This window comes from Ischnura elegans, chromosome 6 (genome assembly GCF_921293095.1).
Source record: "Ischnura elegans chromosome 6, ioIscEleg1.1, whole genome shotgun sequence".
NCBI classification, from domain to species: Eukaryota; Metazoa; Arthropoda; class Insecta; order Odonata; family Coenagrionidae; genus Ischnura; species Ischnura elegans.
In genome coordinates, this window is record NC_060251.1 from 46,032,441 (window position 1) to 46,046,238 (window position 13,798).

The following is a 13,798-nucleotide window of genomic DNA, read 5'->3' on the forward strand; positions in this document are numbered from 1 at the left end:
ATTTTAAAGGTGCCTTGCGCGAAGCTTATAATCACTTATAACTAATTGTCACAAAAGAAAATGGAGAGAAAATTTGGTAACAAAATCAAATTATTGCTCGTCCCAATGAGAACGTCGTCGCCAGGACTCGGAAGAAGTTCGGCTGTTCATGTTACGTATCTTCGTAACACTGGAGAATGTATTGACGGTTTGAAAAATATCACATATAGACATTCTGACAATCTCCAGCGCCTTTCCTTGTGCTACACGATACTTGAACTTTGGTGTTTGAAATTTTTTTTCTGGTAGAACATGATAAAATTCACATGATTCATAATATTTTTTTCTGGATAAAAATGAAATAAAATTGAAAAAACTAAAATTAGGTACATAATTTTTACGGCTATATATGGTGTATAAAACACTTAAAATGCAAAGGTTTTCATATCATGTACCACAAAAATAAAATTAAAAATGAAGCTTATAAAAGTACAAGCAGTTGGTACCTTATGGTATTGCAAGGTGTTATCTTGTGATAAATTACACAGAGTTCATCCCACATAGAAGTTAGCACAAGCGAGATATATGAACCCAGATTGACTCCGCTCGCCTCGGTGTCGTGGAGTAACTCCCTCCCTCTCCTCTGATCCACAAATGGAGATGCAGAAGTTAGACCGAGTTGCCCCAGTTTGTCAAGATGGGTCGAAAGTACCTGTTGCACATCCGAGACCGTGGATAAATTTTGGCGTTCGAGACTTCATTTCCACGGGACTTGGCTCAAACGACATGACAGAAGAAAATGTTGAGGAAATAGGGGTAGGTACCTTTCAATTGAGGATAATTCACAACCGTTTCACTAACCATATAGAGACGGCAGGGGGAAAGTTGCCGTTGTGCCGACGGATGTTCTTGACTGAATTAGAGACGCGCATTCAGTTCAGGCATACAAGCATAACTTACTTTGTCTCAGTATCGATGCATGCACACACGGACATCGCTACTCGGGATGTTGGGCATGTAGCGAATGTGATTATTAATAAAAAAGAATGATAGGGGCTTTGGAACTAAAAAAGAGTTAAAAAGTGATAAAAACAACCACAATAATATGACTGTATTTTTATTATCAATTAATCTATTTCCAAGTGCCTCGAAAACAGTACGAATGGTCTTTTACACGAGAATTATAAAAAATAGCATCTACAAGATCTGAAACACCCATTCCCTACCTAGACTTAACTTGCCCAGACGAAACTCGAACCCGCGGCCTTGATTTTGGCAAGCGAGTACTTTACCGTGGTCGGTGAGATTCAATTTAGCCCTTTTCATATAAATACGTTAGAAGGATATGTAATTAAAATTAATCATATAAATCTGGAAACGGTTTATCTCTGATTAATTTCCTTGCATGCATTGAAGAAAAGCAAGTAAAAATGATAATTACTATGGCATGAAACAAGATATTGCCCTATTATAAGGTTTCATTAGTTTTCCACTGTGTCATATTGAAATTATTTATTCACAGCATGTTAAAATAAATGAAAACGATTTTTGGTAGATTTTTAATCACCAAGAGGAAGTAATAAAGACAAACTCCAAACCCTATACCATTATCGTAAATGAAGTGAGTGTATTCATTGAATGATAGTTAGATATTCACTGTAACTTCAATCAATTATAAATTTTCCGCTGAAATATTGCGCTTCAAATATAAAATAATAAGTTGGCAGGAAATTAATATATAATAATTTTTAATACTAGATAATATATACTTGTAAATTTTTAGGAATATATTCTGTAAATAATTTATCTTTAATGTATTGTTTTTTGTTTTTTTCATTAGTATGCTTAGCTATTAATGAAAAGTTATTCTTGATTACATTTATTAGCAGGCTCTGGCCGGTGGAATTAATTTTTGCCCACTACTTTTAAGTAAATTAGAAGAATACACAATGAAAATTAATCTAATTGTTTCTGAAATCTTTTCGAACACCATATGCGAACTAAAAAAAAAACCTTTTGTGCTTGTGTCATTGTGATGAAAGAAAGTGAAGAAGGGACTGTTGTACTTGGGATTCTTAGAGAAAAATAGAGATATTAAAATGGAACGGTTTTTGAAACTGTATTGTAGTATAAATAAAAATTGATGGCAAGATAATAATAAAAGCGCAGAGGGATATAAAAGGGGAATCGCTTTAGCATGATAGAGCTAAGCATGAACGTTCCCTGACAATCGACCGAAACATCGATACCATTTACATTTCCAGCACTTTAACTATTACTGAAAGCAATTGTTGGGGCGAGTATTGTTCAAAACCGCGGCTCTGCATATTTTTTTAAGCTCCAGAACGAAAATGAGGGGCCCTAAATTATCTAATGGAAGCTGCAAAGTGATAGTGAGGCCTCAGAATTTTTTTCTGCAACGTGAGTTCATTCTTCTATACGGAAGCATACAAAACACACTCCGTTCGAGATGCACTAAGTGAAATTACTTACGGAGAGAGAGCTGTCAATGAAATGGGCCCTGCCTCTCCAGGACGAAAAATCACAGAGGAACGTTTCCTCTGCTCATATTTTATCACGTAGAGTCAAGTGCGCATCTCGTGAGAAAATGGTGGGTGCGGCGGTCCTCAGGACTGCAATGTGCAGAAGTAGGTCACGGAAAACCAATAAGCTTTTTCGGAGACTGCGTGACGAAAATCTATACCCAGCTTAACGTCGTGCGAACCTCACGATACGTGCGGAGGAATTATTTTATGGGGAGGAGATTATAAAAAAAAAAAAAAAAATTGGCATACGGCTGAGTTTTATAGGCAGAGCTTCCGTATCCTGAGAGAAAAAAATTCTTCAAGCCATTATTATAGCATATGTTCTAAACTATTAACCTAAGTAAAGGGGAATAAAATAACCAACTCTTCAACTCTCAACTTAAAAGAAGTTGGAAAAATCTCCACAAGGGAAACTTGATAGAAATGAGTTTCCGCTATTTCCCTGGCACACGCTGCGTTTTCTTGGCGAAAGTATTTTAACCGTGCAGTTTTATTATACCATGGACTATCAACACAGCTATAGGAATATAAATTAAAAATATGAGCTTAAGTTGGGGAAATAAGTGCGAAAGAGATCTATACTCATAGTCAGCTTAACGTCATGCGATCCTCACCATATGTGAATTGACACTGGGCACTGAGGCACTGTGAAGGCACTGAGAATTATTGTATGGGAAGGATATTAAAAGAAAATTGCGCATATTGCTGAGTTCTATCTCCTAAGGCACGGAATATTTCCTTATGAGGCAAAATATTTTCTTCGCTTAACTAATGCAACACGTAATTTTAATAGCGTAACCATGACTGCGGTGTAATGAAAAACTTGTTAATATTTTACGAATTCGTCAAGTGCGCATATAGCACGCTTTTTAAGGCACAGATTTCATATCTTTGAATTAAGGTACGAAATAAAATAAATAAATAGTTTCCATATTTATTAACATTTTAATGAATTTATATGAGCCGGACAGAGGTAGTAAAGCCACCCTTGGAATGGATAAAAATGCAATCTCCGAGCAATTTATGGAAAATTTAAACAATGTACACATCTGAAGGGAAATGAAATAAAACCAAGTACAGAAGTTGGTAAAAATATAATGAGGAATTCGGTTGAAATTAGTTTCTTCTTTGTACAGAAAATGTCTTTGATTTTCATAAAAACTGATCGACTGATTCATATTGGCTGGTGGTCAGTTTTATCATGAGAAAAGATTAAAATATCCCGAAAACGAAAGGTAGAGGATAGAGGAATTTTTAGGCTCAGAGAAAGAGGATAGAGGAATTTGCAGTGGCAGCTGCGCGTCATAGATTAAAATAATAAATGAAAGATAAAATTATATAATGTGGTTCAATGTCACTTGGCCAACAGTTCATAAACTCTACATTAATGACATGCGATATCAAAGAAATAAAATTGTAGAGCAAAAATGGGTTTCCATGAGTGAACTTTCTCTGAGCCTAAAAATGAATGCCCATAAAATCATTATGCCATTTGACTAAACAAATTTCGAATACGAAACGATTTTTACTAGTTAAGCCACATAAAGCTTGAATGGCCATACTCATCGCGATCCTTCCAGTTATCGTGGATCACTGACCCATCCGAACGATTTAGGATGTTCATTGAACATTTATTAAAAGAACAATGACTTCCTTACATCCTGGTTTAGTCTCTTCATGCCTTCTAATGCCCTCAGAACCTTGAAAAGGACTTCGAGTCGATTGTCAAAACACTTACGGATATGAGAGCTGGAATAAAATAAGAGCCAACGCAGAGAAATGTTTTTTTAACAAACCGATTAGTCATTGAAAATAAACTCTAATTGCTTTTGATGTATTGTATATGCAACTTTTGGAATTCGCAAAATCCTTTCAAATCCCAATCTACTCTAACATAGTGACGGTAATATAAAAATTATACTAAAATTAACAAAAAATGAAGAATTTTATTGCTTTGGCGCAGTGGTCTCGAGTTACTTTTTGGGTGGATTTATGAATTTATCTTGGTTATTTACTACAATGGACTTAATTATTGCTCCTCCAAGTGCGATGAAACAGATATTGTACCTAATACCAAACGTGTAGGAAACAACTTGAGTACAAAAGGACTCCTTTACCACTATTTCATTGGAAATTTAGCAGGGAAAAGATATCCATAAAATGTGACAAAATTAAGAGCAAAGGATAACATCCACAACTGAGTTGAAATATCTTACATCTTTGTATTACTTAATATCTTCTCATTCCATATTCATGAATGAATAACATTGAAACATGCAACTAAATTTATTCACGATGAAGTAATCTTAAAAAACGGGTGAGTAAGTCAAACAACATCGTACGTGACAAAGCTCTCTACGTCGAAACGAACTGTAATGCGCGTACAAACAAAATACCACGCCGTGAGATTTAACCGGGATTAAATAGCTCTTAAGCGATTTATAACAATGCGTAAATCTAATAAAAATATCATCAGCAGAACATGTCTCTCGGAGAGTATCTAAAAAAACTAGCACGTATTATTACTTCTTCCTTTTCCTCAAATTTCCTCCAGCTATTGTGAACCACTTACCATATTCGCTAGATAACAATTTCTGGAAGTTTTTCTTGAAAGAGGCTATCTTGAATTATCTTCCACGTCAGTATTGTTTTATATCCATGTCTCTTAATATTCTCAGAACCCTGAGAACGATAACATGGTTCATTGTTGACGCGTTGGGAGACATAGGACACAAAAGCCAACGCGAAAAATCTCGTTCACCGACGCATATTTTTGTGATGCCTCCTAACTCTGCAAAAAATTTAATTTAATCATCGTTCCCCATGGAGCATGCTAAAATTGATATGAAAAAATTTCCGCCATGGAATTAGTTATTCCTCCCTTCGCCAGGTATAACAGGTATCGCGAAGCCATGTGCTTAAAAAAATCAGCTTCGATGTGAAAAAATTCCCATGTACATAATCTCACTTTTTCTTCACATTATTCCAATCTTGGAGAAAAACAAGCGAAAATGTCCACGGCAGAATAGCTTCCTCATGAAGAGGATGCAAATAAATTGTTAATAATTATGGATTCCTATAATTTTTTATGTTATTGTAAGTTATTAAGTCAATTGAATTTTTTTTCTACACAAACAAAATTTTTATTGCAAGAGGCTGTATTACGATACCTCCAAGGTGAATCTTAATACAGTTCCCAAAAATTACAAAAAAATCATGCATATTTTTAGAGTGTGCCAACTCAGCCCATTTATCACAATGAGGAAATTTGAAACAAAAATTAAAAAAATCTTCACGCTGAAGTTATCACATTAATAGGGTTAGCGCGTCAGACGGCATTAAAAGTCATGGATTTACACTGTCTAAAGGGACAGCCATAGGCATAAAATGAAATATTGAATTTTTAAAACTATTTTCCACGGTTATAATATTTATTACGACCAAGGTTTCAATGTTACTACATCATCTGCAAAGTACTTGAATATGACGTAACGATAAAACCTATGTCGTAATAAAAGTTATAATTGTGGAACATTGCAAGGATTTATTTCAATATGAAAAATTCCACTCCATCATGCTTGAATCTTCGGATTTTATCAAATGAAATAGCAAGCCCGCAATCACGCCTACGAGAGATAAGTTATGTACGCCAAATAATGAAATTCGCCATGAAAAAATTATTTGACTTAGTCGAGATTCGAACTCGGATCTTTCGAATTGTAAGGTGTGACTGGCAGCAGCCTGACCTGCAATTGGAAGATCCGAGTTCAAATCTCATTGGGTATAAAAGGATTAGCTACCTCGATCCTCACATAAAGTTAAGATTCTCATAAAACTTCCTTTAGCAAAGGATATGCAATGTATACCCGTGACAGCATGATATACCGAGACGAAAAAGATATATTTTGATTAGGTATCAACTCAGCTCATTTTTCATAAATGAAGAATTTTTAAATGATTTAAAAAAATCTTCACGAAGAAGTCATAACATCAACCTGGCTGGCGTGTCGTACGTGGGTTTGCTCTTCCACGCTTAAATGAACAGCTCAGCGCATAAAATAAAATGCCACGGAGTGATATTTCGGGAAGAATCGGGCCTAAATAGCTCTCGAATTGATTCAAACGTCGCGCGAAGCTAATAAAAAAATGTGCAACTGCCGCGCACGGCTCTCGTGAATAAATTGGAACCAGTCCGTCGAAATGTCTCGTTTATTCCGAGGGGGAAATAATAACTCCACGAGTCTCTCGGAGAGATAAGAATCCAGGCGAAATGCATCCGGGAGACCGAGCAGCTTCTCATTAGGAGTGAAAATAGGCAGTTTTCATCGAGAGCGAACTCTTTCCCTAAACATATACTCTTTCTATGCACTCGCAAAGTGCCAGACAGTAACTTGTCCTAAAATAACATCTGCTACTCAAATACGAAGACTGGATCTGACGAGTAGCGATTCTTTCGTTGATGCGTTTTCATTTTATTTTTTGTTCACTCTCGCAAGTAAATCCAAAATAAAGATACGGGGAGATATAACCAGGAAGTAGGAGGTGATCCCACTCATTGCATGAAAACATGGAGGACAACTCATTTCCCTTTTCAAGGGAGGAACGGCACGAAAAATATTAACAAGCAGAGCGTATTTACATGCCTCACCAAATCTCGGATTAATCTCATGTGAAGCACATGCTGTGCACATGAAAGCGTTGTTGCTTGAAAATGCCGAGAGTAGCATACTTGGATATATAAATACCGACTAGCCCGGAACAGACCATTGCTCACTCGTATGACCATTCATTAACTACTGAAACTTTAGTTTTTCCTCTGCTAAGCCTGAGAAATTACATAGAAAAACTAAAAAGGGAATATTCTTATTTCATTCATCAAAATTCATATACTTAACATTTCGCGCACAAAATGGACTTGGGCATGAAGTAGCTTACACGAATCAAAGTTAGAAACAGTATGTACTGCTAAAAAAATCATCCTCAAAACTAATACTCTCCAAGAAAGTTTAAATTTCACCCCAGCTACTTAAGCATACGGATCAAAACAATATTTTAAATATTTACGTTGTATCGAATTAAAAAATGTCTTATTTTAGAAAAAAGCGAACGTTGTAGGAAGAAAACTTTACGAAGGAACAAAATTCACTTTAAGTTAAAAAATTGCACGGGTGAAAGGCCATTTATTTCAACCTAGATTCAAACCCAGGTCCTGTGAACTCGTGGCAATAGCTCTAATCATAGCAAGGGTACGTAACTGGTTACAGAATATGTGACGGTTCGAAGGCTTTGGGTCCGTGCACCGAAAAAGACGAATGAATTTTCTGCGGCAAAATTCTCGCCATTAAAACTTCAAGAAAACGTGGGTGGGTCTTAGCTGGAATGAATGCACATAGGATCAAATCGGTTCCAAAATGAACTCTCTCTAATAAATAGGAGCATCGAATATCTATGAGGAAACGAGAATAACGAAAACTAACTATGATAGAGAGGAACATAAATTTAAGAATAATTGTGTGTTGGGGAACCAACGGATGCTTTGTCACACAAATCAGGAGAAAATATCAGTTATCAATGGGAACCGATACTGCATAATATAAATATTTAGTGCAAAAATATAAAATAAACCATTAGAGGTTTGAATAAGAATTGCTTTCAAATCAACGATTTGTTTTTCAAACCTTCAACTCGAACGCAGTCGTGAGACGATTCATTATTCGTACCATGTAAAGTGTTCGACAATAATTAACGGTATTTAATTACTAGCTACTATGATCGAAAATCACTTCGTAGGGCTGTAAAAGTTTTCACGGTTCTGACGAATTAACCAAAAGCAAGGCGGCCCGTCAAATTTTACATACACATTTTTAAAAGATATATACATAGATTTTAAGTTATAGATAATTTTCAAATTGACATTTCCTTGGCGAAACCATGTGACAAAAAACGAAGATGCAATAAGCTTGGCTACATAAAAACTTCCATAGCTAAAACTCTTGAAATATGTCGAAAATTATAAAATAATTTAAAATAAAAAAGTAATTCCTATATATATTTCAATCATAGAAATTCATAAAAATGTTTCATTAGAGCTACATAGTAGCCGTAAAAAGTTAAACAAACCCTTTGTCTAAAAATACTGTAATATAGAAGAACTAGTTGATGAAACTTTACCAAATCAATGCAACGGGGGCAATGCTCCCGCTCCTTCCTAGACTCATTAATTTTACCCGAATACATGATACTCTATGGCAGAAAAAATATTGCATTGATATAAATTTCCCTCAGCTTGAAGGGACTATTAATAAAAGAAGACGAAAGAGAAAGTGACAGGTGAGTAAACCAATGTTACCCCTTCACCACGAAACCTTTTTCTATTTCTTTTTTTTTTCATTTCCTCTATATGAGTAGATCGAGGGAAGCCAATCGGAAACGGTTGTCCTTTCCAGACGGCGAGGCGAGCCAATCAAACATCCCCTTCGCAGCAAGACGCCGATCCAGTCCGACCACGTCATCTGTGCGGCTAAATGGCTCTCCTCTATCGGGATCAGCTGTCAGCTTTGCGGAGGTGTGGTTATCGGTGGGAGAGAGGCAGGCAGGAGGTTAACCTCTGGAGAGGGGAGGATGTCCGCGAAGATGAAGACGGTCTCGACTCGACCACGACACTCACGTTCAAACAAATAGAGAGACTGACCTCCCATTCATCTCTCCACAGACATCTAGACTTTTTTCGTGCGAAGTAATAGGCGGATGTGATTGGTCAAATACACATCTAACGTCTTAAAGAGATTATTTGGACATAAGAGTCTTAGAACAAACAGTAAAATGTACCATGTAGTAGATTATAATACGCATAATTGATCGCTTTTCCCAAACACCTTCATTAAAATACACATAAACCTTTCTCTGGTTTTTGACACTTTCTGCGAAACGGAATGAATGCGAAAGGAGGATTTAGTATCTTTTCCGGGACTATTTTATTGAAAAATGTGCTTATTTTCACCTTCTCATGAATTATTTTATATTTCCACGTCATTCATTGAAATATGTGTTCATCTTTCTCTCGTCTTTGCCACTTCTTCGCATGCGGAGTGAATGTGAGGGATTGAGTTTGTGACTCCCGTCTAAAGGCGGATTATGTAGGGGCTACAATCTTCAAAAAAATAATAAAAAAAACTTTTGATATTTTCAATTTAGTGGATAAGAAGCAAAGGGTTAGAAGTCATATTTTTTTTCTAAACATAGTTAGGTACCATTTGTGATTTCTTTTTTCTATACACAGGTAGAGAAATTAGGTTAAGAAAGCAAACGAGATAAACTAGATATTAAGTACTTCATTTGATGTTCCACTCGATGTCAGCACAGAAAAGAGACTCAATCGTTTCCCTTGGCCACCACGTTTTTGTATATTATGTATATATTTATTCTATCCATTTCTCTAACTAGCTTTGCTAAAAGAAATCATTAGCACCCTTGCCTCCTCACTCTCTCTATTTCTTTTTATTCCATACTATATCCATTCAAATACAAATTAATCTCTCTTTGGTATTTGGCGGTTTATTTTTACAACGGAATGAATGCTGTAGTTTCCAAGTTAGCTATCGCCCTTCGGGAGTTTTATTGCGGCTATATGCTTCAAACTAATAATTGATTCCATCCGTTCGAAAATTATTTCTCCTATATATATTATTTTAGCATACATTCTCCTCGCCCTGATCTTTGGGGCTTTCTTTTACAACAGAAAAGATGTCATTGGTAGGTTACCTACACTATAAACGGTAGTTTACTCGTGCTAAACTATGCAACACAAATGATTAACTCAAGCCTAACTAGCTAACAACGAAAGTGAAAAAAAAAGAAATTTTCTAGCAGTAAAATCTAATTTTTTGATACTTTTATTGAATATTGGTCTGAAACTTCGGCATTCGGTAATTCCGTAAACATTCAACATAAATTATTGCCGAAATCAAAACTGGAAGTAGGAAAATTTTATTTCGCAGCTGTACGGGTTTTGGAACAGAAATGAGAAATTTCTAGAATTTCAAATCAAGCATTGAATCAAGAGATTAATTCAGTTATACTGTACGGCGGTAAAAAACCAAATAGAACATACGTGAAACATTAATGCTTCGCAAGGAGACATCTGAAAACTCCCATCGGTGCACGTATAACGAGATTACATGAATAATAAAATCCAAGCCGGAAGCATTGTGAACCGGGATGAAGAACAATTGGTTCAGAAATTAATTATGAATTTTAATTACTACTAGCTAATCGAATATTCTTTCAGTGGATAGGCGTAGTACAAGAAGCGAACGAGCATGCATACATAATGGGCATAGAAATTGCTGTAGAGTACAATGGTTCCACAGTAATTATCATTCCCAATCATTGGAATACACAGATACTCATATTGATTTAGCCATTTAATTAAAACGTGCGTCTGAAAGTGCTGGTGATGATAGAGATGAGCAAGATAAAAAAATGATTTCCACTTTGAATTTTTTTGTTCCCCTAAGTACAAATTCAAAGGAATGAGAAAGGTTCAAAAGGGATAATTGTATTCATTAAGAGAAAGGGTCCACTTTGTAATCAATCTAAAATCTACTATCTGTCATTGTTATAAGGTTGCAATTATCTCTTCACAAGATGAGTACCTCCCGCACAGAGGTATTACCATATTTTTTGCTTCTACTAATTTTAAAACATTTTCTCGTTATCTACGGACTCGTTAAATACATTACTTTGCCCTAATAAATGTATGTTTTTGTAACACCTTTTTTGGTACTATTACTTCCGAAAACATAGGCTAACTTACTAAAAAAACGGATAGGTATGCTCACAGAGTTGATGTAGTTGATGAGGCTGAGACCTCCGTCCCACGGCAGTTCTTCCTCGCAAGAGACGTTCGACAGCTGGAGAGCATGACTCTGTTCCAGGGTCTGGAGTCCGATAGCGAAGACGTAGACAGAGTCATACATGAGGGCTGGCTCGGCCTGGAAAAATAAAGATAGATTGAAGATAGACAGAGGTTCTCAGAAGTGTCGGAGAGACGAGAAGTCTTATGAAAACCTTTTGAAGGAAACGGAACAAATCATGCGACATAATCGTGAATTGAAGGTAATCACCGAAGCTGTTCCGGAAAAGGAACACTAAACAAATCCACTACCGTAAAGTACTCATAGTTGAAATTCCATAATTTTTATTTAGACATCTTTAAACTCACCAATAACAGCGATATTTGGGTCAAAACTTATTTTAAGAGCATGTGTTTGCATTTTTTTGTATTGGTGTAAGGTACTTTTGTGACATAGAGAACAGAAAATATTGTTTTCATGCTTTAAGAATGCATGATTCCTTCTTAGGGATGAAAATCACGTGGCAAAATCAGAGAAGTTTGGGGACCATGGCGTGAATCAATATTGCGCATTAGTGATCGTCTCTATCTCTACTACCAGGCTCAGGAGTAATACCATAGGTTTCGACATAATACTAGGCCACATGAGGACGAGATTGAGGACCCACAGCTTCACCTCGCATAATTCAGATGACTTCGGAGCATTTTATTACTATGCCAATTACTATAAGAAAAACATAGGACTTGAGTTCCATTTATTTCGATGGATAAATATTTATAAACATTTTCATCATCTCTGTCCACCTCTCCATTACACTGATTGTGAGTTTCGATCAAATTTGGTGTGGTAATTCGTTCTTCTTATTCTGCCTTTGATAAAAACGACTGATATGCTGCAAATGGTTGACTCTGCAATAGGATATACATCTGTAAATTTTTTTCAAGCAATTATCATTACCTTATTGCATAAATCATAAATTATATTTTGGATTCCAAAGCCATGTATAATATTTTTAATGCAAAGAAACAAAGAAATTCCGGCCTATTAGTAATTTGACTCTTTTGAAACCGTGCGTCATTATTAAAGATCCGTCAATTCCACTCTCTGATTCGTGGTATCTCTTAGGAAAAAATCAGTCTATAAGAATATGAAAAGCCAATCGAAAGACCTAAAATTAGCACCTTTTTTACCAATGTCATATAAAATTTATTTCAGATGTATAGGAGATGTTCCACATTTCCTACTCTCGCTTAAGTCCTTGAATGTAGAAGAAATCGCTCCACAACTTTATCTTATGATAATGCGATGAGAATTTATCAAATTCAACAGTTTTTACATGTAAAAATAGTAAATTTAGACTAAATGGTCCCCACATAGTTTAAAAAAAGTAAAAGAATAAAATCCTCTCAAAAGCGCCAAAAGACACGTTTGGTAAACTCCATACGCCTACAGCCAAATTAACCCGTTTGCTGGTGCAACGGTGAAATACCACTTCAGAGCTACGATGTTTAAAACCGGTGTTGACAAAACGGACTATTTTTTAATTTATTTTTACTAATGATAAATATTTACAGATTCCAATAACTGGTTCATGGCATACCATATTCATCTGCACTTCAAAATTCCTCGATATTTCACACAATTATAAGCACTAAATCAATTACTCTGAAAATTGCATTAAACAACCAAAGGAAAAACCTGAAAAAGTTTAATTATTTTACTTATCTACAGCTGCAAATTTTAACGAAATATTATTAATCACTGCTTTGCGTGCAAAAAAAATACTTCACAAAGTCCATAAGAAGGAGACTATATTTAATGGGCTTTTTTAAATTATGATTGACCCGTTTCTTTCTTTGAATGTGAGAAAAGTCATGCCGTATAAAAATCTATACACAAATATAGAGTCAGAGATAAAGCCTGGATATATATTCTGGGCCATATACGATCGTATCGCGGGTCAGATTGTAAAACCAAGAATTCCTGATTGGACATTGGTAAACAATGGGCACATGAAAATCCGTCAATCAAAATGTAAAAGGTTGCAATAAATATAAGTTTTTTTTATCGTCGATTGGGTTCGTGGAAAGGTTATGATCAATCTGTTCCGCCGATAAACCCAAGACGCCTACCATTCAAATGTGATTTGAAAACGAACAAAATCCTCTGTCAATAGCCACTGAAACGCTATTGGAGAAAATATTTCTCATATCTGCATATCACAGCCAAGGCTAGGCTTCACCAAGGAACATCGTCGGAAATAATAAGAGCTCATAAAAATGCAATTTGAAGATAAAAGTTGAGTAAGCTAAAGAGTAAATAGGTAAAAAAGCCTGGAGGAATAGACAAAACACCTTAAATGGTTTATGGCGCCGCAAAATTTGCTCTAAATCAATATTTCCGGCAAGTACAATAAAT

The 13,798-nt window shown here is 35.6% G+C and overlaps 1 protein-coding gene across 7 annotated transcripts in view; it reads right to left on the bottom strand.

The window, feature by feature from the left end:
• The window catches only part of LOC124160608 (glutamate receptor ionotropic, kainate 2-like), a 491,042-nt gene that overhangs the window by 84,928 nt on the left and 392,316 nt on the right, over positions 1-13,798 (bottom strand). For all 7 annotated transcript variants that reach the window (XM_046536495.1, XM_046536501.1, XM_046536497.1 and 4 more), the window contains one exon: positions 11,366-11,518. In XM_046536495.1, the coding sequence (XP_046392451.1) occupies positions 11,366-11,518 (153 nt within the window). The remainder of the gene's footprint in view (positions 1-11,365; positions 11,519-13,798) is intronic.